The sequence below is a fragment of the Amblyomma maculatum genome, chromosome 6 (genome assembly GCF_055883805.1).
Source record: "Amblyomma maculatum isolate TAMU_Amacu chromosome 6, ASM5588380v1, whole genome shotgun sequence".
NCBI classification, from domain to species: domain Eukaryota; kingdom Metazoa; phylum Arthropoda; class Arachnida; order Ixodida; family Ixodidae; genus Amblyomma; species Amblyomma maculatum.
The window spans coordinates 91,743,069-91,768,778 of NC_139349.1; the positions used below are offsets into that span (position 1 = coordinate 91,743,069).

Here is a 25,710-nt window from a genome sequence, read left to right on the forward strand (position 1 = left end):
CCGCAACATATCCTGTATTGATTTGACTACACATACATGAACACCTTGATCCACTGAATGCCCTTGTGGCACAAACAATCGTTGTATGACGCTCTCTCTTCTGATGCAAATAAAGTTTATTCTCTCTCTCTTCTGATATTGAAAAACTTTGTCTTTCTTTTTTCCTTTCGCCACCGCACTTTCACCAACGCCATTTCTCTGCCTATTCTTTGGAGAGCACCAAAACGCTTTTCTCTTCAGGAGATGATGCACTCGGCAAACGCGGCCTACAATTGATCATCAGCAGCTAAATGTTGTATGCAGGCAGGACATATTACAACAGGACAGCCATTAGCCCTGTTATTTTCTATCTGTCGGCCATTTTGCTAAGAAGAATGCATTAGGGAAGCCAATACTAACACTGGAGCTAAACATTAATGTTCGACGTATCACAGGTCCTACATTCAAGGTTACATTCCTTGATGACGTGGCCAATAATCCCTTTCTTATAAGCGTTTCTGAGTTCAGATTTTGCACCAACCATGCTCGACACAGTCGAAACTGTAAGACTTGGGCTGATCATGAAAGCTCTGACTAGAGGTTGTGTCTAATTTGGATCTGTGTATCAGCAGGATCTGGCTCGTTCTTAACTTGAAAAAGATTTGCGTCAGCTTATCTAGGGTCAGATATTTGCAGCGGACCAGTGGTCAGATAATTCTACTAATACATGTACTTCAGTGTTCTTTCTTTTAAACTGCGTTCCGCTAAAGCAGTCAACAGATAAATGCAAACGTTTGCCATATAGACACAAAGACTTAGCCCTTGCAAGTGTGTTGACGTCCACTACCTTTGTTTTTACTCTACTATTGTCGAAGCTACTTACAATATTTTAACTTCGTGAGATGACAACCCAGTACAAGGTTTACGGCTGTGTATGGCTCCCACACAATACTGAGTGGTGGCCTGCAAAGGTCACTTTCACTTTATTTTCCAACATTTTTTACAGCTTAATAAACACTCTTTAACATAAAATTCACAACAATTTTTGTTTCATGTACAATATACGATGTGGAGGTTTCATCGCAAACAGCTCTGCCCCTCTCGGCACATTTCTTATACAAATATCGACTTTGTCCGTGGTAACGTGCTGCCAGGCTTTGGACGCTCAGCATTTGTGGAACTGGTAAGTTGGCGTTGCACAAGTGTGTAGGATCCGCTTGGCTGAAGAAGGCCTGGCAATACTCTTCTCCGAGAAGTGCTCACACATCTCCGCGGCAGGTACACGTATATATCATTCAGTGCCTATGGGACGTCCATGTGCTCACGCTTGGCCTAAACAATCTGAAATGAACAGAACAGACAAGCATACTTCAGCGTGTCCGGGGCATAGATTCGCTGCATATTTACAGGCACTGCAAGCGGACACAACCACAACAATTCTAACATAACTTGCATTGTATACCTACTCTTTGTGCATGGCAACATCGACACTGTTATTTGAACTCGGACGAAGACTACATTGCATTCCATGCACATGATCTATACCTGCCAACCTGGCGACACCAAAAATCGGAAGATTTTTTTACTCGCGCCCGCAGGAGGTGATGGAGGGGGAGGCACGCCACAATCATTGTAGCGATGTCTGGGAGGGGGGAAAGGGAGGAGGTTTGCCAAAACTTTCACGCAGTGCTCAATTATTCCTTTAGCACAGACCTTGCATTAGCAGGTCGTTAGCTTCAAGAATCTGCCGAAGTACGTATCTTCAAATCACGGTGCAGACTGATGGCCCTTCACCAGCAGCAGATGTTGGAAGGTTGTGTATAAGCGAAAATATATTCGACTTTCAAATCATCTTTCCCGCCGTGAACACGCTGATGTCACATCCACACTTTGCGCAAAACGCAATATGCTTGCATTTTCTCGTCATAAAGCACAGAAATTTAGAACTATAACCGTGAAAACTTCTGCAAATACATCTTAATTGACTTTAGTAGCACCATGACTTCAAGCAGTCGAAAATCACAACTTTACACTGTGCAACTTCAGCTGCTTTGGTTTGATTTGGTTTTGACCGGCTGCATAACCGACAATGCCAATGGTGCTAGTGTGAACGCTGATTGCGATGCTTGGGACTAATATGCAGCTGCAGGTTCCGCGGTGCCAGTTTGATACAATCCTTTCTTGCGCGGGCAGAGACTGTTTTTCAGGATATATAGAGCAGTGGTTGTACAAGCGGAAAGTTCAATAAAATAACAAGTCTCCCTGGCGAGTCGCGAGAGTTGGCAGGTATGTCCCTCGCATGGTGAGAGCTACGATGGCATCACTCACTCGTCACAAAAGAAATTTGGAATGTCTACACATCAAGGAACCTTTCCTGGGAAAGAGGCTCTGTCCGTAACTGCTAAAGGGCCACTGTCCAGGGAAGGACCTTTTAAGCAAAGGAGCCCAGTGCTTCGATCAGGTACCGGAGATAGTCTGTGCAAAATTCTACAGCGATACGCGCGCTGCAAAGCAGCAAAAATACAGGTCAAAGCTATCTCATTCTCCCCTTCGGGAAATCAGCTTCCCCGTTCTCTACGAGCCGCAAGGCTGACGTCGAAGTAGAAAACGACATCCATTGGTCCGTCTCGCTGTCTGACGAGTGAAGGATACTAATTGTGCGCACAGGTCGCTGCGCGCTTTTCCCTTGCCACGGCCGGAGTGAATGAAGGGGCGCTCGCTCCCTCACCCGTTTTTTTTTTTTCGTTCATGCTGAGTACCACGCCCCACCTACCGCCAAACGCGGAGAAGGAAGGGGAATTTGTCTTGCGGAGGCTAGACGACCGGGCAGGAGAGTGAAAAATCTTTGCGAGGGAACGGGAGGAAACACGACAGAATCGGGTGAATGCGGTGACTGTAACTGCGTTATTAATTATTCTATTCAAAAGCATTTTGCGGCCTTGCGTTCTGGGGGCGAAGTCTCGCAGTCACCAGGGAAGAAAATATTTTCGGCCGGAGGGTGGGCAGTGGGCCTTTAAATGAATTGTTTAACTCCACGATAAAAATCGATATATTTCCGTGTCTGCCCTCGGCAGGCTTCAAGTTTCTTGCTACCAATAAATTTTCAAAAATGCGCCCTATTAGCTTTGTCTGGCACTCTGCCTAATTTGTTGTGAATGCACAACAAACTTCAGAAGAAAAAATTCTTGTATGCATTATATTCATAAAAATATCTTACAACTCAAACAGTTGTGTCGCAGTTATTTAAAAAGGCACCCGATTGGTTGTCTGTGTGAAGACTTAATTGCTCATTGCGAACGCAGGACAAACTTCAGGAGCGAAATTTTGGTACGTGCCAGATGCTGTTCATAAAAAGTATTTTACAATGTTCCATAACTGCCACAGAATCACAGAATTATTTTAGAAAACGCACCCTATTTGTTCTCAATGGCAGGTTTATCTACTGGCAGTCAGCGCAGGAAAAACTTCACAAGCAAATTTTAGCCACGCATAAGAAGCTTACACCGTTGCCTTCAACGAATGCCTAAAGGCATCTTATAATATCTCATACTCCTCCTGAAACAAAAAGGTGTCCCGGAACATTGTACCTGACAGAAAAAATATTCAACAAGTAAAGAAAAGCAAACTTCCTGTTCCTGAGCACCCCTTGCAGTGCTGTATTGCCACCATCTAGTATATAGTGTACTGGGTGGCCAGAAAATTTTGAAAATATGGGTAAGACTCTTTTCAGTAATGAAACTCAAGCCGCGGTGAGCATCAATATAGTTAGAAACTATGCTAATTATCTGGGCACTTATCCGCAGTTTTCTTAACCATCTTTAGTTATTGCGGTCTGACCGACAAAGCAAACCTCAAGCTGGTAGGCATGGACAAATTATGCCATATCACTCTTTGAACTCTGAAGCACAAAAATAGTTGTTCTTGATACCCATGCACCCCGGTGAACACTGGTGCGTTTTCCTGCACAAAACCAAACCACAGTGTTTGAGGTGCGCAAGGTTCTCAGTGCCAAAGTAATGGCCGATGGTAAACCCGCTGCGACGCGCAATTCCAAGCCCTCTATGCCACTGTATTGCTGTGGTTCTCATACTGCATCGCTCTTCATCTTTTTCATATGACCGCAGGTACAGTTGGTAGCTCGTGAAACCGGGTCGCATTTGCGTGGCCTATGTTCATTTAATTTCAACCAATATTGTGCTAACCGTAATTTTGTGCACTCCCCTTAAGGTGCCACATCTTGAGAAAGGGATGGAATAGGTCCCAAGGGAACGACGCACTCGCACTTATTTCTTGCCCATTTCATGCACTTTGCGAAAAAAAAAATAGTGTCTGGCTTCCTCATGATGAATAACTTAGGAAAACGAGTATTTCTTTGTTTAATGCACTAATACGGAACAGTGTTGTTGCAAAATGTGTCCGGAGTAAGTAGTTAATAAACTGGCGTTCGCTACTATGAAGCTAGCCGTCAGCACGAGTGGGCGGTCTGGCAAGTTAAGACGAAATTAGCCGAGAACAGCCTAGCCAGTCTCGAGAAGATAGATCATTAAGTGCTGAGGAAGGAACAGCTGCTGACAGTTAGAAAGTGCAAGGAATTCGAAAGATTAAGACTAAAGTATAATGAATAAAACTGCACCCCTGTTTTTGGGCACAATAAGAAAGTTCACCACCACCACCGAGAGCTACTCCTGCAAGAGTAAATTGCCAAAGGCGCAGTACTCCCCGATATCTCCTGTCATCAGCTTTTGAACAAGAATCGAAGATTTCACAGCACAGTGACTAACCCCCCCACCCCCTCCCCCCTTGCTGCTTATAGAAAATACTGTTCATATGGACTAGATCCATATTGGATCTGTGGACTGGAGAGCCCAGCCGCACTTGAGACTTAGCATGCATTTTTGCGCAGCTTAGGAACGTCTTTGAATGTCAATAACTAAATTAATGCCACAGCCATTCAACAGCAGCATCACTTACCTTAAACTAAGTGTCAGCTTGCGCCACTCTTTAGTCTGCCAGACACTGCTAAGGTTAAGCTCATCCATGTTGCCAACATCCAGTTAACTTCTGGCTTTCCTGCAAGAGACGTATCACTTCTTTAGCATAGAAATAAAACTTATAAATGTTCTGAGTGCTTGGTTCTGAATGTGGCAAATGGAAATTGAAAATGCGTTAACTCACATAATAAGAAAGGAAATACTTGAGCACATGACGTCACCATATCGAGATAATGATAGATAATGATATTGATGAGAAAGAGACTTTCTTCCTCTCTCTAGAAAAAAAAAAGGAGAGCGCTCTCTCACCGAGAGATAGAAAGAGAGTACAAAGAGGGAGAGAAATACTCTCTCTACCCCTCTCCCTTTAGAAAGAGAGATGATGAGAGTTTATTTCTCTATCGCTCAGCTTAAACCCGCACTCTCTCCTAGGAAAGAGTGCGGGCGTGATGTGACTCAAGTGCTCCCCTGAAATTTTTGATGTGATGTTATTCCGCCCTGTCTACTATATATTAACATGCATTTTGCTATATAATGACTCTGGAAACGTCGCACAATCATATACCCAGTTTAGCTTCGTATAGTTCCTGTGATTTTAACTTCCCAAAGAGAATAATTTCTGTGAGACGCCGTAGTGGGCAGCTCCATAAATTTCTACCGCCTGTGGTTCGTTAACGTGCACCGACATCACACAGCCCATGTTTTTCGCCTCCATCGAAAAGCGGCCGCCGCGGCCGAGATTCGATTCAGCATCTTTAGTCGAGGGACCTAACTACTGCACCATGCAACGCGGCGTGGCAGTCGTATATTTCATAGCTCCTAAATGCAAAATTTGGATTGGCGAAAAACATTCGGTGATTGTGCTGTTATTTCATTTAGAGTTTCTGAATCTTTAGAACAGTTAAATTTCCATGCCTTACCTGCGAAGGAGTTCTCTTCTGCGAAGGAGAAGCTAGCTTGATGTGTGACGTTGAGGATAACAGCGGCATCATCGATCCCCTTATGGTTTCTGGCAACGAAGAGTATCTCCCCGGCGTCTTCAGGGTGAACAGACCTAATTTCAAGGGACGTGGTTCGGCAAAACGGTGTGTCGGCACTCTGAAAAAATAAAAAAATAAAAGGTGAGAGATAAAGCAGCACGAAGCCATCTTTGCACCGGTGTAAGAAGCGAACAAGATAAGCAGTTCGGTTGGTGAGCGCAGGAACTGCATTAAATGAAGAGGCGAGTGGGGGGGGTGGGGTGGGGGGGGGGGGGGGGTTGATTATGATGGAGACCTTAAAGAGCGTAGGCGCATTAACTTCTAGACAGAGTCGATCACAGCCGCCCCATTCTGTCAAGCATGAAAAAACAGGACCGAAGTAACTCGCTCCGTTTAATCCACGACGGCTTCGTGCTGAGAGCAGCGGTTCCAAGGCTAATTACCGTTCATAAGCCTGCGTCTCCTGGGCAGGGACTTTTTGCCATTCGAGGTCAATCGATACGGCGCAACGAACACCGAGCAGTGATCTCTTTCTCTTAGGCCAATCAACCACAACTTACCAGCGCGAAACCAGTCACTCTATGTGAACAGCCAGTGTGTCGATCCCAATTAAGCCAGTGGCTAGACACGAACTTTTGAAGTTTGATCTCAACGCGCTTGACCTCTGCGTTGCTCACGTGCTATATTGCCAAACTTTATTTCTGCTTCCGCCTCTCACCGAAGTACGTGGGCGTCTAATTTCGGCCGCGTAATGTCGCCAATACATTGGTCGATGCGTCTTCTTATAAGTACGACGTGTGATATAATCAGTGGCACAGAGAAACCTTTTCGACGAAAATAGCGGCACGCTTTCAGCGGGTGTCTAGTTTGAACGGTGTCGTAGCGCTTAGCAGTGACGGATATTAGAGCTGCGTTTCTGAGCGCTGCGGTGGAGCTGCCTTCAGCGGAATTAAGGCTTGTTTGCGCCGAGAATGGCTCTCAGTTTTAAACTTCGCGATTTCGTGAATCGTACTCTAAACTTGCCCAATGTGAATTATGCCGAAGCTTTTTGCGAATGCAGACACGCGTATCAAGTTTCAAGGTTCCAGTACTGCTGTCAAGCATATTCCTTTTGTTTAATAAACGCAATCAAGCAATATGCAACGCAAACATAGCATATTCGTCCATGCTTCTTGGCCGTTCGAGCGTATATATATTTTTCTTCGCGCATCTTAGTGTCCTCTCATCACCTGCCTATAAATAAAATTGCTGTGGAAAACACTATTTAAAAATACGAAGTGTAGCAGCTTGGCATGAGGATCAGGGGGCAAAACGGCAGGAGGAATATTTCGTTTCATTTACAAAGCAGCGCCCCGGAGGCTTTTCGGGGGTTATTTATTTATTAAATTATTTACTTATTTATTTATTTATTCTTTTACCCATAGCGCAAATGTTTGCGGCGAACGTAATAAAAACTCAGTGCAAACCACGTAAAATAGCAATAAGCAACAAGAGCTATCGCCACGGGGGGTACTGGAGTGAGTGAGCAACAGAACGGGTTGTGGAGGTGGGAGGACTGAATATATTACTACATATCGGCGTAATATCGATAATACGCTGCCGTTGCGCAATGATGATGCACGTATACGTTACTGCGCGCTTGTGACAATGTCGGCTAGACCATGGCAATCAACGGGCAACTCACACTGTAGTTGTGGGCGACGTAGTGGGTGAGGGCCGCTTCCCCGGGGCTGAGCAGCAGGCGCCTCACGATCCAATAAGCTCGTGTCGGTGGCGGATTGGCACAGACCAGCACAGAGATCCTGACTGGCTTCCCTACGATTGCCATGAGGGTCTTGTTCAGCGCTTTGATGTCGGGCCGGCCTGCGTGCAAGGCGGGGAGGAATAACATACAAAATGAGCGGAACACCTGATATGTGGCTCTCCTCTGCGACTGATGGAGGTGGATAGCAGGAAGAGAAAAAAGCACTGTGAAGTCCCGCTGGAGGCGCTGCGAACGAGTGCACATGATAAGAAGATGGTTTAGGCGAGTGCAACTTTCGCAAGGCGCCGATCATTAAATTGAATCACAATGTGGTCACTGAGTTTGTTTATGATCACGATACTATCAGTTGCAGCACTGCATGGTTGTGTTATCTTTGATTCTTGCAAATACTGACATCAGCCAGTTAGGGCGTTCATCCTTCTTTTTCTGCTGATTATTATACCAAAACTACTACTATTTGCCTCCCTCAAATGATCGTAGTGAATACTGCGCACAGGACATGGATTTTTCAGGCACTCTCCATTTCATGTTTTAACAACAAATTTCACAACTATTCTTGTCACAAATATTTAGGTCACACTCCCATTTTTATAATTTGCGTATGAGTTGGTCACCCATAGATCAAGCCTCTCATTCCACGTATTCTTAAACAGTGTAGAACATTCCTAACGTTCATACTCGCACTACGCGCTACAACAGAGACGTTCGCGTGACTAAATGATTCCAGAGCAACTCTAATCTTCACGGCGCTAGCGGCGTATGCGCATAGTGCTGAAACCATATGGAAACGCTACCGTTGTTTGGCATAGTGCGCGAGGGGGAGCCCTTACTACCGGATTCAGAAAGAAATGTGACGTAACGTCCTCTCCCCATTTCTTTCCTCCATCCATAGGCTTTATCCTTCACAATGGATGGACAGATTTAGGGGCATCTGATTTGAAACGAGGTGGTGACAGTCCTTACCACACTCTACCTTCCTTTTTATGACACTCTAAGCATTACTTCAACTTTAACTCCTTTAGTTGTATAGACTCGGTATGCTTTTAAATACGATTTAATGGTTATTTAGTCCCCTTGCGTCCACTCCCTGATATTTAGCCCCCAATTTTCCAAACGCCTCTTGCTAACATCTACCACATATTCACTCACGTTTTCGTTGTTCTCTCTTAGCCCCAAGGCCTCGGGTAGAGTGACTGCGGCCGCAGCGACATCTGGATGATTACTGTTCTATTATAAGATGTTGAAGTGTTTCTGCGCATCCACCACGCATGGCATAAGTTCCATCTTCTTGATTAAACATCTTTTTATAGCTGCGCGTTCTAAGGCATCATGATTTAGCTTCAAAGAGAAGGCCACTGCCTCTTGAGTTGTCATAGAACGCTTCCTTCTTAATCTGCGATTCCCCTTTCCTGTATACGTCTACAGTGGGCTTGTTTTCCAGAGCGCCCGTTCTGCGGCTGCGCTGCGTCGCCCACCGTGCAGTTGCCTGCGTAACCGAGCGCTTCTGTTCTGTACTCTCTCCTCTACTATCCTTTCCTCTGATCGCCTTTTAAGCGCACAGCAGTTCTTAAGTATCATGTACGAACTAGCTCGTCAGAAAGTTTTACAAAGAGAGTCCGGAGCCAAAGAGAATTTCTCAGAAGGAGAAAAAGAAGAGCCATGAGTTCTGCGCCACTCGCTCACATCGTACACCCGAGACTGCCCACCGGGCAGAGTCAAAGTGGCTTTGGTAGAGTGCGGACATCACAAGCCAGAAAATTTCCCAGATGGGGAAAGCGAAGAATCACGACCTCCAGGTCGCTCGCTTATCGTACATCCGAGGGCCCGCAATTCTCTTTCGCTTTGTGAAAAGAAATAAAGAGATGCTATCAAGTATTAAGGAATGTCGTAATCGTCCTTGGAATTTTTTTTTAACCTTTGTGTTTTCTACCTGTCGTTTAATGTTCATTTCTACGTCCTGTCGTCTCTACATTATGAATTTCAAGCCCTCAGAAAGATAAGGACTAGATAAGCAAACGAGGCAAACGCTAATTGCTACTACGTTTGTTCTGAACATTATTGTCTGGTGACCAGTGTGCCTCAACAGACGCATAAGGCAACGACTAATGCAGCGCTAACGCTAATTATATAAACTTTACGACAACCAACATCCAATCAAGGGGTTGATGACCCGCGTGCGTATCGCTTGATGGACGATGAGGAACATGGCCGAACCACATACATTATTTGCTTAAAAACAGCAACTCTTTCTGCAACAATGTAACTGAGGTACCGCTGATGCACTTTTCACCCAAGCCGCGAATGAGCGCGGTTTTCAATATTACTCTTTTGAGTTATTTTTTCCCGCGTTCCAAGACAGAAGTTTTGTGCACAGCAGGGGACCAGCCTGACCGATTCTTGCAGTGGAGTGGTAAGTTCGATCCACTACCTGCTCCCAAACAACGTGCATGCTGTCTGAGAAGTTCATTATTACACCGACCGGTATGACCGATGTATACTCTGCCGGTGCGACCAATGTATTCTCTGCCGCACCTGAGTGGTATCTGGAAGACGATATCTGTGCGGCGGGGAACGTACACATATTATTGCTCTTTCGGAAATCATCTCGGCTACGTGACGCTTCTTCTACAAGTCTGCACAATTGTGTGCTTGCACGGCGTGGAAAACACCAACTATACGCCACAACTCGGGCCAAATCTCTCTAGATAATGCAATACTTTGTGCTGGTAGAGCATAACATCATACATTTTGTTCCTATCTGGTTAGTGTTACGGCTTGCATGGATCAGAATTAGGGCAATTAATTTTCCTTAAAAACGATCCTACTACCATTTAGGTATAACATTGCAATCCATTATGCTATACCAAATAACCCAGCGAACAACTTTGCTGGTACTTACTTACTGGTTAGCGTTGTGGTCCTTTTCAACCACTGTGAGTCAACGTATTTTCGCTGTAAGTGTTTAAATAACCTCGGCTGCCAACCTATCATAGTCGATTTTCCTGAGGCGTTCTTCATAAAATATTTTCATAAAATAGGCAGCACAAATCTGCCTGTACTGCTTAGTTCGCAGTTTTGCAGTAGGCCTCAATTATCTTCCCACAGATGTTTGATTATTTCTAAACTCGACTGGAGTTCTGTCCTTAAGCACGAAACGGTTTTCCCAAAGGTAGGCCCCACTATTATTACTTTCCAAACAGCTTTTAGAACTTTATACCCCCGTACTTACGCAATGACTTAAGCTCACACTTTTCAGCGCTACGGCGCAGAGCCAAAGAAAGGAAGAAACGAAGAGAAGAAAGACGACGTCCTTCGTTTCTTCGTCTCTTTGCCTGTGTGCCGTGGCGCTGAAGAGTGAGCTTAGGTCGTGAATACCAACTAGCCCAACAATTAACTCTACTCACATAATGCTCTGTGCTCCATGTCGCAGTATCACTTCGTCCCCTCGTAGGGTGCCTCAATTGGGCGCGCGCTTCGAGGCGCCCTACGAGGGGACGAAGTGAAGTGAAGTTTATAGAGGGGCTTTAGCCCTATCCCCTCGCGTGCCTCCGCGCTCCCTAGTGGCTGTGCACCGAAAAACATACTATACTTCTCGCACGTCCCATGAGGTGGCGCTAGCAGTGTTTTCAGATCGAATAACATCAGCAGGTGCTGCTTACGCGTGTCCGAAGTCGGCGATAACTTTCACCACGTTCCATATCAAGGAACGCACACGGGAGAGGAATAATCGTCCGATCAAGGAAACTTATACGTGTCTACTATGAAGGCGAAACAACTTCGATTTATAAACAATTAGAAGCAGCATTCAGTGCCGTTATGTGACCGCATGTCCAGTTTTCTTTTATATGTTACTTAGAGCCCGGAACACCGTTCAAGCACTGCCCCCCCCCCCCCCCCCCTTAAAGGAAGAATAAACAAATAGAAGAAACGAGAGCCGGTAAGGAAACATTACTCAACAGACGGAGAGCAAGACTATTTGAACGAAGGCGTGCGGGTAGCACGGGCATCTGGGTCCCCCCGTGACCCCACAGCACTCAACGGGTTTTGCATCTGCATAGTGCCAATTGGCATGTCCGACAAATGGAATGCAGGTCTCCTGGGACCGCCGTGCTCGCCCTGTGAGCCGTGCTCATAGATGCAGTTGTTCATTGCATAATTTTTATTTAAGCCGTCCTGTGGTCTATATTTCCTTGTCTTCGATAGCTTGCATGAGCACCAAAACAATTCAGAGTGTAATCAACTCGATTGGAGCGCTTCAATTGCGCATTTACTCTGTCTTGCGATTAGTTTCGCGAATTTGGCTTGGCAGCTGCTTTTTTTTGCTTACTTGCTTTCATTATTCCCTTTCCTTCCATGCTTATGCCGCTACTCTTTTTCTCCTCTTGGGCGATTTCCTTTGTGCGCCCCCCAGATTGACGTTTTTTTTTTTTTCCCTGTCTCTCCGTCTTGTGTCGTGTGGCTCCCATGTTGTGCTTCGCTATGTCGCTCCAGCTGGACGAAACTGCCAACATTTCGCTGCGCAGATCGCCTTTTTCAAGCGCGCGCCCTGCACAGACGGCCGCGCGGAACACTACAAAAATCATCCGGCGCTCACTCGTGGCGCTGCCGGGATGGATGGATGGAATATAGGAGCGTCCCCTTTGAAACGGGGTGGTAGCAGTAGCTATCATGCTCATTTTTCTCCATATATCTTAATTATTGATTTAGAATGGTTAACTAAACCATCATTCTATTTATTAAATTTTGCTCCTACATTACTAGCATTATGTCACTTCTCTGCTTTTAAGCCACCAATCTTCCAGTCGTTTTTTGCTAGTTTCCACCGCCGGTTAGTTTCCACCGCCCTTTCGCCTCCAGTGCTGCCCTCTGGATTTCAGCCCGGTGCCCTATCCGATACGGCAGCGCTACGCTGCAGTAGCTGCGCGCATTTATTTGGTGCTTTTTTTATCCATATATCCTCTTTTTATCTGTGAGTGTCTGTGTATTCTCGCTGTTTTGAACATGTTACCCTGCAGTTCAGTATGGGCGCCGGCATCGTCCATGAATAATTAATCGACGATCTACAAGAAGCATGTGCTGTCGGACGTTCTCGAGCGCAAAATTTTGAAAATAATCCCTCTCAGGGGTACATGGTGTCTCTCAGTCATCTTTTTTAGAATGTGTTAGGACTGAGAAACCATATTCTATTGCGTTTTGAGCCATAATATTCCAACAAGCACCAGCGTAACGGCGAAAAATCTGTCCACCGCCCAATGGCCGTTTCTGTTGCTACTGGGAGAGAACGGTACCTCGGAGAGACATTGAAAACAGCATGAAGGGTGTGCAACACACGCTTCTGGGCAGGGGAATATTGTTAAATTTTAAAAACATGCAATCACCAAAGAAGTGTTCAAAATCTAGCCTGCGGCATGGTCCCTAAGGCGTGAAGCAGTTCCTAGCACATGTCCTGCACATTGACCATAGGCTGAATATTTTTTTCCAAGGCAGCTGGAATATTACGAAGAGGTAGTGCCTGGTTCCGCGAATACACGAGTTGCGGAATATCTGCTCGCGTACAACTGGTGTTGACGTTGCCCCTATGGAACTGGCAATTACTTCGCTAAGAGATGTAGAGGCAATTGTGCACGATTTGCAAGCTATGAAAGGCCGATTTGACCTCTATCAGTGGAGGAACTGTCTACCACAAACAGGGCGAATTTCTCAATTAGGAAGAAAGGGGTGTAAAGTGTTTAAAAATGGCGAATGTCCAGAAACGAAAAAGTGCACTATATTCACCCATGAAAAAAGTGCTGTTTGTATCCCCTCATTTCACGAAGAGGCTGGCTGATTCGTGTCGCTTTAGCCGGCAGTAAAAACAGAACCAAATCAGCCAACTCAGAGAAGCGATGAACAAAGCGCCGAAAACTCTTATGAAAGCATGCAAGACCTGTCAGGCTATAGGATATATGGCAAAGGAAGGGGGTGTGTTGGTCCTTTATAAGGACCACAGTCCTTTAATCGTCTCAAGCCTTTAGGTCAGACGAGATCAAAAGCCAGAGGTTTCAGGCATACGCCTCACATAATTTTCTGGGTGGCGTGTCTCTTATTGCTAAAACAATAATGATGAAGAAAACATTCATTTGGACAGAACGCGATGAAATAGGAGGGAGCATAGCGAGCGCTCACTCGCTTCCAAAGCAACGCACCTATATCAAGTCGGAAATCTAAAAATTAGCGTTTCACACATACGGACGATGGTTCACCCTTTCTATTTTTTGTTTTTTTTATAATTGGCTTTTCATTCTGAGCAGTTTGACGAATTTTAATGCAGCTCGCATTTTTTTCCAACTATTTCAAATATTTAACTGATCAATTGCACGCTATGATTTTAACTTACATCTTCCAGCATTGGCTTTCATTTTGAGCATTCTGGCACATTTGAAGCCACTCTTTATTTTCTTTTCAATTATTTAATTCACCCTTCAATTACTTTCGGTGATTTCGTTAACTCGTCATCGTATGTCCCAAACCAATCAGTCATCCACTAGAACTACGAACTACCACAGTACGATTTCTTTTACGCAGGCCCGGATTATTTCCGACGCGCGGTGCGGACCACGACTACGACGTCGACGACTTTTCGACCGAAGGAACTGTATAACCTACAGGCTAACACCTAAAGTGACTGGCAAGATTCAATCACCCTTAAGTTTTGGAGCACGCGGCAGTGGCCGTCATAGTTTACACGCATGTGCACATGTATATATGCGCAGGCATTAAAATCAAATGGCGAAATGCACACGCACCAAGTGTCTGTTCTGCTCAAAGTGATAATTATCGCCGACGCTCACTTTTTTTTCTAAGCAGCACTCGTCTTGACTGTCACGGGAAGCAAATCTGTAAACTTATATAGCGCAGATAAATGAAACCACGCAGCGCGAGCAACGATTCGGCGCAATTCCTAAGATCGCTAGAACGCCGAAGGTCGACAGCAGCGCCGCGGTGGCGGGAACAGCGGCGGGAAGACCTTTTCACGACCCTTGGAGAAACCGGTTTGACTGGGCTGAGAACCAGGTGTGGGGGGAGAATCAGCAGCTTTTTCCTGTGTTATGAGCACAGCCCAGTCTCCAATTTGGCAGCGCCCTTTGACTAATTTTGAAAAGGTCTTATAGAACTTTTTTGGTACGTGTACGCGTACCATTTTTGGTACGTGTCAAACTACCTCCCAGATGTACTTGAACGTTGTAGCCTTCGGCAAGCAAACAAGCCTTTTGCGTTTGCTGCTCTCTCACAGCAGCCACGCAAATAGGAAAATAACGACGTTCACGCCTAAAGACAAACTACGTGATTTTAAAAACTTCATAGAAAAAGTGAACCTCTTGTGCCAGCTGCACTTATAGTGAGGTTGCCTACCCGAGATGGTGAGTAGGATGTCCCTGGTGCGCGCGCGCTCCTCCTTCCACCCTAGGTGGTTTGTGGCCGTGCACTGGTAGCTTCCGGCGTCAGAGTACAGCACCGGGTCCAGAACCAGCGAGCCCTCGGCGGCCATGCTCTCAAGGCGACCCGAGCGCACTCTTGTCCAGCAGTAAGAAGGCGGTGGCTTGCCGTCCGCCTTGCACTCGAGCTGCACGGGTCCGCCGAAGTCTGCTGCTATCTGCGACGGAGGCTGGTCGACAATCTCGGGCCCATCTGCGCCAAAGCCAGGCGCAAGGAGCCATTAGAACTCTTTATTTATGTAATCCCTGATACGTGGTGTTTACGTAAGTATGACACAAGCTGATGTGGAATGAAATCTACAATGCTTTATTTGGCGCGATGCTTTCTGCTCGGTAAAAATTAGGCTACACTTAAGCTCCACCTTTAGCGGCATGACGCAACACTGATTAAAGAGTTTTAGCGAATCGTGACCCGCTACCATGCGCGGCCCATGCATACGCGATTGGTCCCGAAGGGGCAGCTTTCTGCGCCGACATCCGGCAAGTGGCGCCACGCCGTGAAGGTGCTCTGAGCATGCGCAATGGAATGTGTAGCGACGAATCACGGTGACAGATCGCGCTATGCTAAAACTCTCTAATATGGCTACCGATCGCGTATACGTGCACTTTGCTGCTCACGTGATCACTAACCCCTTAATTTGTGCCTCTATTATCTCAAACGTATTCGTTAGTAAGCAGTCGTAACTCACCACATTATGTGAAGCCACCCGAGAAATGTATAAAGCGATAGCCCCTCTTTAACCAAGCCGTAAGAACGTAACTGCGTGACCGAGGAAAAGCGTGTACTACTCGGGAAGGAAGGCTCCTGGAAGGTTCGAATTCCATCTCGCCCTTCCATCAGAAAGTAGCCGTCCGAGTTGGCAGCTTCTGCTAGTTTGTTCAGGCAATGTGGCTGCGTGACGTCACACAACCCTACTACCAATCAGGGCCTGGCGATGTCACATGCCAATTGCCCCCAGCCAGAGGCGTGCTGGCTACTTTTCCCTCACAACGCCGACACCAAATTTTCGGAAGGTCGGACCTTTCATGCTATCACGTCATTAATAACTTATACCGCCAGCAATGCTTGGTGGATAGCGGGTGAACGTTGCCAAAGCCGTTGATCGGCACCTGGGACTAAGGAAGCCATCCGCGTGCAGCAGGAATATCTACAAACGGAGTTTAATCTCACTCTGAATGCGCGGCCACACAATCAAATCGAGTGCCTTTCCATATCGCTGTCGAGCGCTGCCCTTTACGGTGCCATAAATCAAACAGCATCGTTAGGAAGGCAGGAGGCAGTACTGCATTAACCAGCTAAAATAAAACATACACCCCTCGACCAGCCGAGGGTGGGCAGTTTGTGAAGAATGTCACCGATGTAAAGCTGTTGTTAAGTATATATTCCCCAATCATACATGGCAAAATTACTTTTCAAAAGTAATTAAATTACATTACTCATTAGTGCTTCCCAAAAGTAATGAAATTACATTACAATTACTTCTACTGAATAATTCAGTTACTTTTAAATTACTTTCTAGTTTCCATCCATGCAAAAACTAAGTAAGGCTAGTAAACAAAACAACAACTTGCTCTCCAGACGCAAAGCCGTGAGCACACACATTTTTTCGTCTTCCCGCCAAATTCCTTCCCAGAGAGCTCTCTCTTCCCTCTTTCCTACAGCACTTGCCATTACAAAAACAAGACAACCTCAAAAAAGAAAAAAAAAAGCAGAAGCATGGTTGAACGGTCGTGAAATGACCGGCGAAAACATCCTCTTGCTGGCCCGCTGCAGTCTCCCCATTTCAAGGGCCCGAAGAAACTATGTTATTTATTACTTCCTCAGTCCTCAGAATCACATCGGCGCCTTGTGTTCACTGCTCACTAATGCTCAAGTTGCGGTGGCTCACGTCATGGACCCTCCCGCCCACCTCCCCTCTCCCTCTCCCCAATCCTCCCTCACCCCGTGGTGACGAATGTAACCAGGCACCACTGTGCCCTAGCCGAAGCAACAGGGAGTGCGACTGCGCCGCACTTCCAGCTAGTTTTAACTCCAGCCTTATCTCTCCCTTCGGCATTCCCTTGATGCCTTGTATCCTGCTGCTTGGAGAATGGTTGTCATAGGACAGCCGCACTTGCAACACACAAGGTCTCAGACTCACTGTTCTGTTTAATCCTGTCTCCTTTTGCCGATCCGTTAGGCTGGCTTCAGCTTGCCGCACGTCGCTCCTCCTTTCGCTGCATTCTACTTTGTTGTCTATTGGAGTAGTGGCGCACTTTAGTAAAAGTAATTTCGAAAGGAATTACTTTTTCTGCGAAATTTTTACAGAAAAGTAATTCATTACCTTACTAAGTTACCGACCCGAAAAATTAATCTATAACATTACAAATTACCGAAAACGTAATTAAATTGCAGTAATTTCATTACTTTAATTCAATTCCTGCCATGTCTCTCCTCAATACATAACAACGGTAACACCAAGCTGATTTCAGTCTGAACTCCTGCTCGAAACGTTTGACCAGTTGAACGTCCACCGTTCATACCGATTTGTGGTGTTATAGGAGCAAGTATATTTTTCACTCTTACGTTCCTGACGTCGAGCAAATTCTGAAAATTTCCTACCCGTGTGCACGCCTTTGCTTCTCGAATTTACCCAAGGCAAGAGCTACTACTGAACGCTTTGTTTCCAATTCACAAGGCAGCAAATAATGAAAAGTCCTTGTTATAAATCGAAAGCTATCCTGTCTGCCTGAAAAAATAAAGACAGAGAGAGAGAGAGAGGGAGAGAAGCTTATTCCCTGGAAAGCTCGTTTTTTTCCTGCCCGGTGCACTCTCGTCAAGAAGCCGCATTACCTTCAGCACGTTCTTTCTTCCGCTAGTTATTTCTGTTTGCATACCTTACTGTTCCATTCATTATTTCCCGAAAGCTGCTGTAACATCTGCAACATTGCCGGGCACCGAAAAAAATACATATAAGTAAAAAACTGAGTGAATAAAAGACTATGGAGGAGCGGCACTTCTTTGAAAGGATGCCGCACGTGCCGTCGGTGCCGACGCTGTGAAGTGACGGCGGCGACATCTGCTCCTCGACAAAAGACGCGCCCGCAGGATCACGAAGCGGATAAGGAGACCGCCTTTATGAAGGACCGGCGCTCGAAAAGGCTGGTGTAGAGAGCGGGCGAAAATGAGAGAGATGGGGGAAGACGGAACTTCCATCCTTTATGGTTAGGCTTTGGTCTTTTAATGCGAAAACCGCTAACTTATTTCTAGGCTCTCAAGACGGACGCAAGACGGGCTCTCCAGACAAGTGGCCACTGTTATAAGAATGTCTCCGCTTAGCGCACAGCGCCCACTGGCGAACGGGCCTAGAGGGCGAACCCGAAAGCAGTTGACTGCGTAATTAAAAGTTCGCCGACTCCGTAGCAGTGTGTCTCTCGTCTCCTCTCATGCCATGCTTCGCCGATCAAAACGAAAACTGTGCGTCGACGGGGAAGAGGACGCCTGGCTTTTCCCGAGATCCTTTGTCACCCAGCACGTGATTTTCTTAATTTTTCTTGTTAGCGCGCCTTTTCAGCCTTGTCGTCAGTGCCGTCATTAAAGTTTAGACAGCGTGAAGGCGCATTTGGGGCTTCCGCTCTGAGCGGCGCATATTGCCAGCGTATAGAGGACAGCTCGAGCGAAGAGAGTGGCAGGCGTACTTAGTGGCCAAGCTAAGCAAGCGTGTAGCTGACGGCTAAATACAAGAGGAGTGATGTTTGGCGGAAGCTTTCGACGGGTATTGCTGAAGTTGGCTAATAAAAGGAGGGGCCGGGACACTCGATGCGGGCTTGAAAACGAAGCGGCTGCTTTTGTTTTGCTGCAAGGCTCGGGGGTTCGTATGCGCCTGTTGGCGAAAGTTAAACTGATAATTCCCCAAAATATATACAGGCAACCAAATTTATCTATAATATCTATTTCAATGCTACGTAAGTAAACCATAACACGAGAAGCACTAGTACAAGTAAAAGCAGTTTATCTTCATCGTGACTGTCTCAATCGGCCCTTACAATGCAAAAAAGAAGAAAGATTTTTAGCCAAATGTAGCTCGATTAAGGAAAACAAAGTAATCAATCCCGTCACTGTACGTAAGCGCGAGAATTTACGCAGTGTTGTGCCGGTGGGGTTATCACACAGAAGCCCACCGTCAACAAGGTTGTGCCAAGGAGTTGGTTGCGTAGCACTCGTCACCCGTTTCGTGAACGAGGGCTGTCAGCTCCCTGGACGGTAGCGATGAATCCGAGTAGGCGCTGGTGAGATGAAGAAAAGGCTTTATACACTATTTACAGGCATTTACACAACGAGATCTGGGGCCGAAAGCTAACATGGCCATACGTGACTGTTCTCGCGCAGCGACGGCCGGGGAGATTCCGCCGCGTCTGCACTCTCATGGGGCGAACTGCTCCCGATGGACGCTAGTGACGAACTCACACTCGGAGTCTCGAATGGAAGCACTTGAGTCTCCGTATACCGAGAAACCGTTGACGCTCAAATGGTCCAATCCGACGGCAGCACTTTCGCAGGGCCAATGTGAGCGCTTGCTGCGCTCTTGCTTCAAATATGCCTCGGGGCGAGAAGGGCTTCACCGCCAGGGCCACGGTGCCGAGCTGTCTGGATGCTCAGCTCATGTTCAAACACGTCGCTTCTCTCCCCTTGGCGCGGCTCGCCTCCAGTGCACCGATGCTTTCTAGAGCAGTATCCGGATTTTGTGAAGAAGGTGTTCGCCAGAGAAGTTTGGCGTCTGGCTGAATTTCTGGGCGGCTTTGGCCGAGCACAACAGCAGGCAAGTATTCGATGTAGTTATACGTTGGCAAATGATAACTACAGTGCGCCTAACGCATACATTAGCTAAATTCCACCCTATCCTCTGAAATGAAACCCTGAAATGAACATGCTGAGGGCAATGTGACCGTTACCATTCAAGGTAGTATCGCCTGGAGGTCCAGCTCTGTTTCTTCCAAAACAAGCTTTTCCCACAGAAGTTTATCTGGCACGGTTCGCGACCCGCTTCTCCCGTCTCCTTCCCTTTAAAAGTTCACAAGTTATCTGATCTTCTCACCTGAGCCTCTGTGCCCTTAACTATACTTTTTCTTGCTCTTTTTCAGAAAATCGGCGCACGTTTTCGTCGAGTCAGCGCCGCGCGGAGGCGCGCAGTGAATTCCAGAATATTCGTGAAACGTTTTCTTTACCTCGTGAGGAGAGCGCGTACCCTTGCGCGCATCGGTGTCACCCCCTCCTCCTCACGCGGCGGCGGCGTTGACTCACCCAGTCAAGAAGGTGCCAGTCATCTCGAGAAAGTTCGGTTTTAGAAAGTTCTGCCGCACCTAACCAATGACGACGCGCGTCTCGACGGGAGGAGGAGTGGTCACTGGTAGAGTTAGTTATTTGTATGTGCGCGCCTGCCTTGGCGCGCTGTAACAAACAGACGCGGAGAGCCCTATTTATTTAGGTCGCGTCGATTCAGCGGGGCTGTTGCGACACGCTTCTCTCTCTCCATCTCTCTCTCTCTCGTCTTTTTCTTTCTTCCTTATCTATTTTGTCCTCTGTCCGCATGAGGTAGAGGAAGTGGCTTCGTTACAGTCAGTAGCAGGCCCGTGCATTTTCCTTTCTTTCTTCCTACAGTCGCAACAACAGCCAGCCAGTGTTATTAGCAAGTGTAGCGGCCAGTGTTGCAGTGTTACTGCTCGGCTCTCGGGGTTAACCTCCTGCTCGGCAAGCCCACTGATCTGGGAGGGAGCGCTGCTCGCCTACAGGACAGCCACATCGGGACTATCCAGACGTCGGTCTGCGACGACAGTGTCCGGTGAACAATTTGGTGTTTATTTGTTCTGACTCTCTCGTACATTGTTCAGTGTTGTAAGCATCTGTGTTATTAAAAACGTTCTTGGTTGCATGTTTTGCATTGTTTCTTCTGTGAACCTCTTGTCTGTGAATTTTAAGCGTTAGTGTTAATTCCTTTGTACAGTCTCTTGCTGTGTATAAGGTTTGTTTTGTTCGATACTTTTGACTCCGACCGTTACTCTAGCTTGAACAAGCGACAGCTGCGCACTAAACGGCAACCCCCTTCTGTCACTACAGGTGGCTGACTTCCGGCTGAGTTTGCCATGCAAGGCGAGGTCATCTCATTGAAATCAGCACAGCTACCCCCCCCCCCCCCCCCAGGTCCAAGGTTGTCTGGGTGTGTGCTCACCAATAGGGGCGCATCGTTAATAAATTATAATTATTAACGTGTGACATTCAAGTGTACTTCCTTGGCCTATAAAGGGCAATCAGTTAGCTTTCAATCGTTTGAACGGCACAGGAATAGCGATTTCCTTTTTGCTTTTTAATCTATCGCACCAAAACAAAAGCACTATATCCTTTCTCCTCATTGCACTGTGAATGGGAGGTGAAATGAAATGCTCGCCTGAATCAACGTGGTGTTGGGGGGTGGCTTAAGTGAATTGCGTTTATTCATTAAATGCGTAAAGAAGTGGCTCATTATAACATCCGCGTGCTGTCCAAGCAGACGCCTACAACACGGAATTCTTGGATGTACAGTTGCCCCAAAACTTCTACTAGTTACCGGTTAGCGCGCGCGACGGCCGCTTTTCCTGTGTCCCTGCGCTTTAGGGCGAGTCGATCTTGTTGAATTGTCGAAATTAGGCAAGGGCTTGGTGAGCCTCTGATTAGACGATGTTTTCGATAGTTAGCGCCTTTGTAACGCGCAAGAGCACAGAAAAGGCGGCCGTCACGCACAGTTAAAGATTTGGGCAGCAGCCTGTATCTAAACTGGCCCCCCAAAAAAGAACATAGCCCGGAACCTCATGACTTGAGACAAGCATCGAAAACTATGCCAGTGACCTGATGCCGGTGAACACCTTCAGCAATGCACTCACTCACCAGAATAGAAATTGGCCACCCTGGCGCAGTAATTGGCCACAGCCTCCCATGATTAGTCTTACAAAACCCTGGCCCTCAGTCACCAGCGCTAAACAGGCCGCTATTGGAAACTGACCCTGGCAACGTTTAACGCCAGAACACTAGCTATTGAAGCTAGTTTAGCAGTGCTGTTAGAGAAACTAGAGGGTTTGAAATGGGATGTCATAGGGCTTAGTGAGGTTAGGAGGCCAAATGAGGCATGTACTGTACTGAAGGACGGGCATGTACTGTGTTATCGAGGTTTACCGGAGAATCGAGAACTATAGGGGTAGCTTTCCTTGTCAATAAGTATATAGCTGGTAATATAGACGAATTATATAGACGATTTTACGGAAGGGTGAAGGGTGCTGCCATATTTGGGCGCTGGGCTGCTTCTGTAGCAAATGAAAGAGTTGACGACATCCCCCCTTAACAACCCAGCCAAACCAGTTTCTCCGGGGGTCGTAAAATGGTCTATATAGCATTAATTAGAGGGTGGCAGGCCTCATAATTAAGCTTAATAAGCGATATAAATTGAAGGCTGTACAGGCCTACGCACCTACATGTAGTCATGATGACCAGGCAGTTGAAAACTTCTATGAAGGTGTAGAATTGGCAATGCGAAAAGGGAAGACGCAGTATACTGAACTAATGGGCGACTTCAATGCCAAGGTAGGCAAAAAGCAGGCAGGAGACCAAGCAGTGAGTGATTATGGCATTGGTTCTAGGAATAGCAGGCGGGAGTTACTAGTTGAGTTTGCAGAGCGCAGTAACTTAAGAATCATGAACACTTTCTTCAGCAAACGGAGGAATCGGAAGTGGACATGGAAAAGCCCTAACGGGGAGACTAAAAATGAAATTGACTTCATAATGTGTTCTAACCCCACCATTGCGCAGAACATAGAGGTAATCGGGAAGGTGCGATGCAACGACCACAGGATGGTAAGGTCTCGAATTAGTCTAAATCTGAAAAGGGTGCGAAACAGATTAGTAAGAAAGATGTTCATCAACGAATTCGCGGTGAGGGGGAGGGCAGAAGAGTTCAGGATCTCGCTACAAAATAGATATTTAGCTCTAACCGAGAATCGAACATAGCAGAGCTGAAATATATTGTTGTAGTTGTTGAAAGTAAAGGTTACAAGCCGACCGTGCAGGCTCTGTCAAACTTTCACTGGGTTTAAGCTCCGAAAAGAGCAATAAAAATAAAAATCAACGCTTGTTTTATGTTGCAGAGGCGAACTCAACACGCTTTTTACTTTACATCACGCGAGCCAATTTGGACCAGAACCCCGCCGCGACCAGCAACCGACGACATTTTGGGCGGCAGTCGCACTAATCCGCGTCTAAGCGGCTTTGTGCGGTTGCGTCACATAAATGAGAGCCTATAAGACGGCAGAGCAAGATCGGACGATCGAAGAGGCTTGTCGGGATGAAAAATCACTTCCTTCGATGTAAGAGACGTGGCTGCCGTCGCAGGTGTGTTTTCGACATTTATTTATGCCTTTTTTATCTGTTCGCCACCAGTGCTTCCGCTAGCATGTTGCAAGAACCCGTGGCAGAAGGTACACGTGAAACGTTAAGCCAGTGTGGCCGCACGACTGAGCTTGGAAAATGGCTGTGACGATTACGAAACATCGATACGGGATTTGCGCTTGCCACAGTGACTGCGACAGTTTACTGCCGTATTAACTCGCTCTTATATATTTCTTTGTCGTTTCTTGAGCTCGTTTTTTTTTTTTTTTTGTTATCTCGACTACACTGAATTTTGCTACACGGAAAATGCTTGTGACACCCAGGCATGAAACCTCTGTACATGTCTGGCGAGCAGTAAATTATTGTAATATCATGCCACACTAACAGTAACTGTGCTGTCATTTATTGAGAAATTCAGCAAGTCAAGGTCTGGCTGAACTGAACTGGCTTCCACTGACGGCTCCCGTCGAATTATGAGTAGTTTTAATTCAGCTAATTATTCACTAATACCGAACAGCTGTTCCCTGCTAAAAATCTTTTATACGTGCCGCTTAATAAAAAAGTAACCAAATGAGTGCACATCCATGGAGTTATATTTTGTCGATTCCGATTTCAGTCAATGAATATGGTGATTTAAGATTATCGTTGTTGTTGGGCTGCTCTTACTGCATGTAATTCGACAGCAAAAAGAAAAAAAAAAAAGAAAAAAGGAGACCGCTTTTGATGAGGGGTCGCTTTGAGGCTTAAAGGTGATGGATCATATAGCAAGCGGAGGTAATACGCATTCGTCCATATGCTGCTGGCCCTGTTCGAATAGCCGAAAATAGTCTTGCAACTCCAGATCAGTAACGCTTTAAACTTGGCTGCCAAAAGCAGTAGAATGTGATCCTGCGGAGGATGGTGCCACGTACTGCGTGAACACCTCTGATTGTGTGCTAGGGCTGAATAATTAGGTGGGCATTTTACCAAGCGCTGCATTGAAACAACTCAACCTGTTCTTCAAGCTGAAGAGAGTCATTGTAGCGGAAAGGGAGCAAAAAAAAAAAAAAAAAGCAGTTGAAAGCCATGAAGAAGCCGCCACAATAACTGGGCGCAACATAATACTAAATACGTTTATTCCGTCTCTTTCAACTCTCCGAAAATATTTCTTCTCTCTTACCTTTTCTCTACTTCGCCTGATTTTGTACCAGGAACTTAGTACCTATAGTCATTCGTTTTATATACGAGAAAACTTCATTTTGCGGCGTATACTGACAGGTAGAGATGACTGACGCCGCGGTGCATTTCCTAGCATAATTTTAATGCAGGTAGCCCCGCGCCACATTGCAATCTATCGTCTCATCGATCTGACAAGCATGCAGGTATAAGCAGAAATTTTTGTACGCGGCTCTTCGCCTCAACATTGTCACAATCTACAAAAGAATGGCTTGGTGCGGGCTTTTTAAAAAGAATGAGCCGAGGAGGTATGGGCCGGACGCAGCCACCCCGCACTGCTCTCCACGAAACAAACTACGTCCTCGGGACATCCTACAATTACGAATACAAGCACCTGACGACCAGATATTCCGGGGCAGTGAAAATGACACCGCGGACATGGAGGAACAGACGTGCTCACCAGTGTGCAGTAAGCAATTTATGGACGGTGTTCCTTAGCTTGCGCGTTTTTAATTTTTTTTTATTAGAAAGTGCACGAGGATTAAACAGAACGTAGCCATCAAAGCTCACTGGCCACTACGTTACAATACGGGAGTCTTTTGAAGCATAAAGCTGGCTAAGCTCAGTCCCATATCGTCGTTTCATTTTCGAGATAATACACTCAGATTTGGACGAGCGGGCACTCAAATCCTCCAGACAGTCGGTCAATGTTCATGCGCACCAACGGGCCGGAAACGACGGATGCGTCCGCGGTTCTAATACCGAACTCTCGCAAGGGCCGTTTGTACATGTTTTCTACGTACAAATGTCCGCTAAGCTTGCGGGACACGAAAACAGCCTGAAAGAGTTTCATTTTCTAATCACTGCGGCATAATTGGTCTTAAAATCGAGAGGCGATCTCAAGCACTAGCACGCACACTTGGAGTCTCTCGACCATTTCTCTCAACTTGCGCAGAATATGGTCTGCATAAACTTT

The 25,710-nt window shown here is 46.4% G+C and overlaps 1 protein-coding gene across 1 annotated transcript in view; it reads right to left on the bottom strand.

The window, feature by feature from the left end:
- Window positions 1–910: 910 nt before the first annotated feature.
- The window catches only part of LOC146186240 (kin of IRRE-like protein 2), an 87,716-nt gene continuing 62,916 nt past the window's right edge, over window positions 911–25,710 (bottom strand). Inside the window, exons 6-10 of the mRNA XM_084605644.1 lie at window positions 15,108–15,383; window positions 7,635–7,813; window positions 5,891–6,068; window positions 4,951–5,049; window positions 911–1,320 (exon numbers count right to left, since the gene is read on the bottom strand). Of these exons, the coding sequence (XP_084461770.1) occupies window positions 4,964–5,049; window positions 5,891–6,068; window positions 7,635–7,813; window positions 15,108–15,383 (719 nt within the window). The 3' untranslated portion in view covers window positions 911–1,320; window positions 4,951–4,963. The remainder of the gene's footprint in view (window positions 1,321–4,950; window positions 5,050–5,890; window positions 6,069–7,634; window positions 7,814–15,107; window positions 15,384–25,710) is intronic.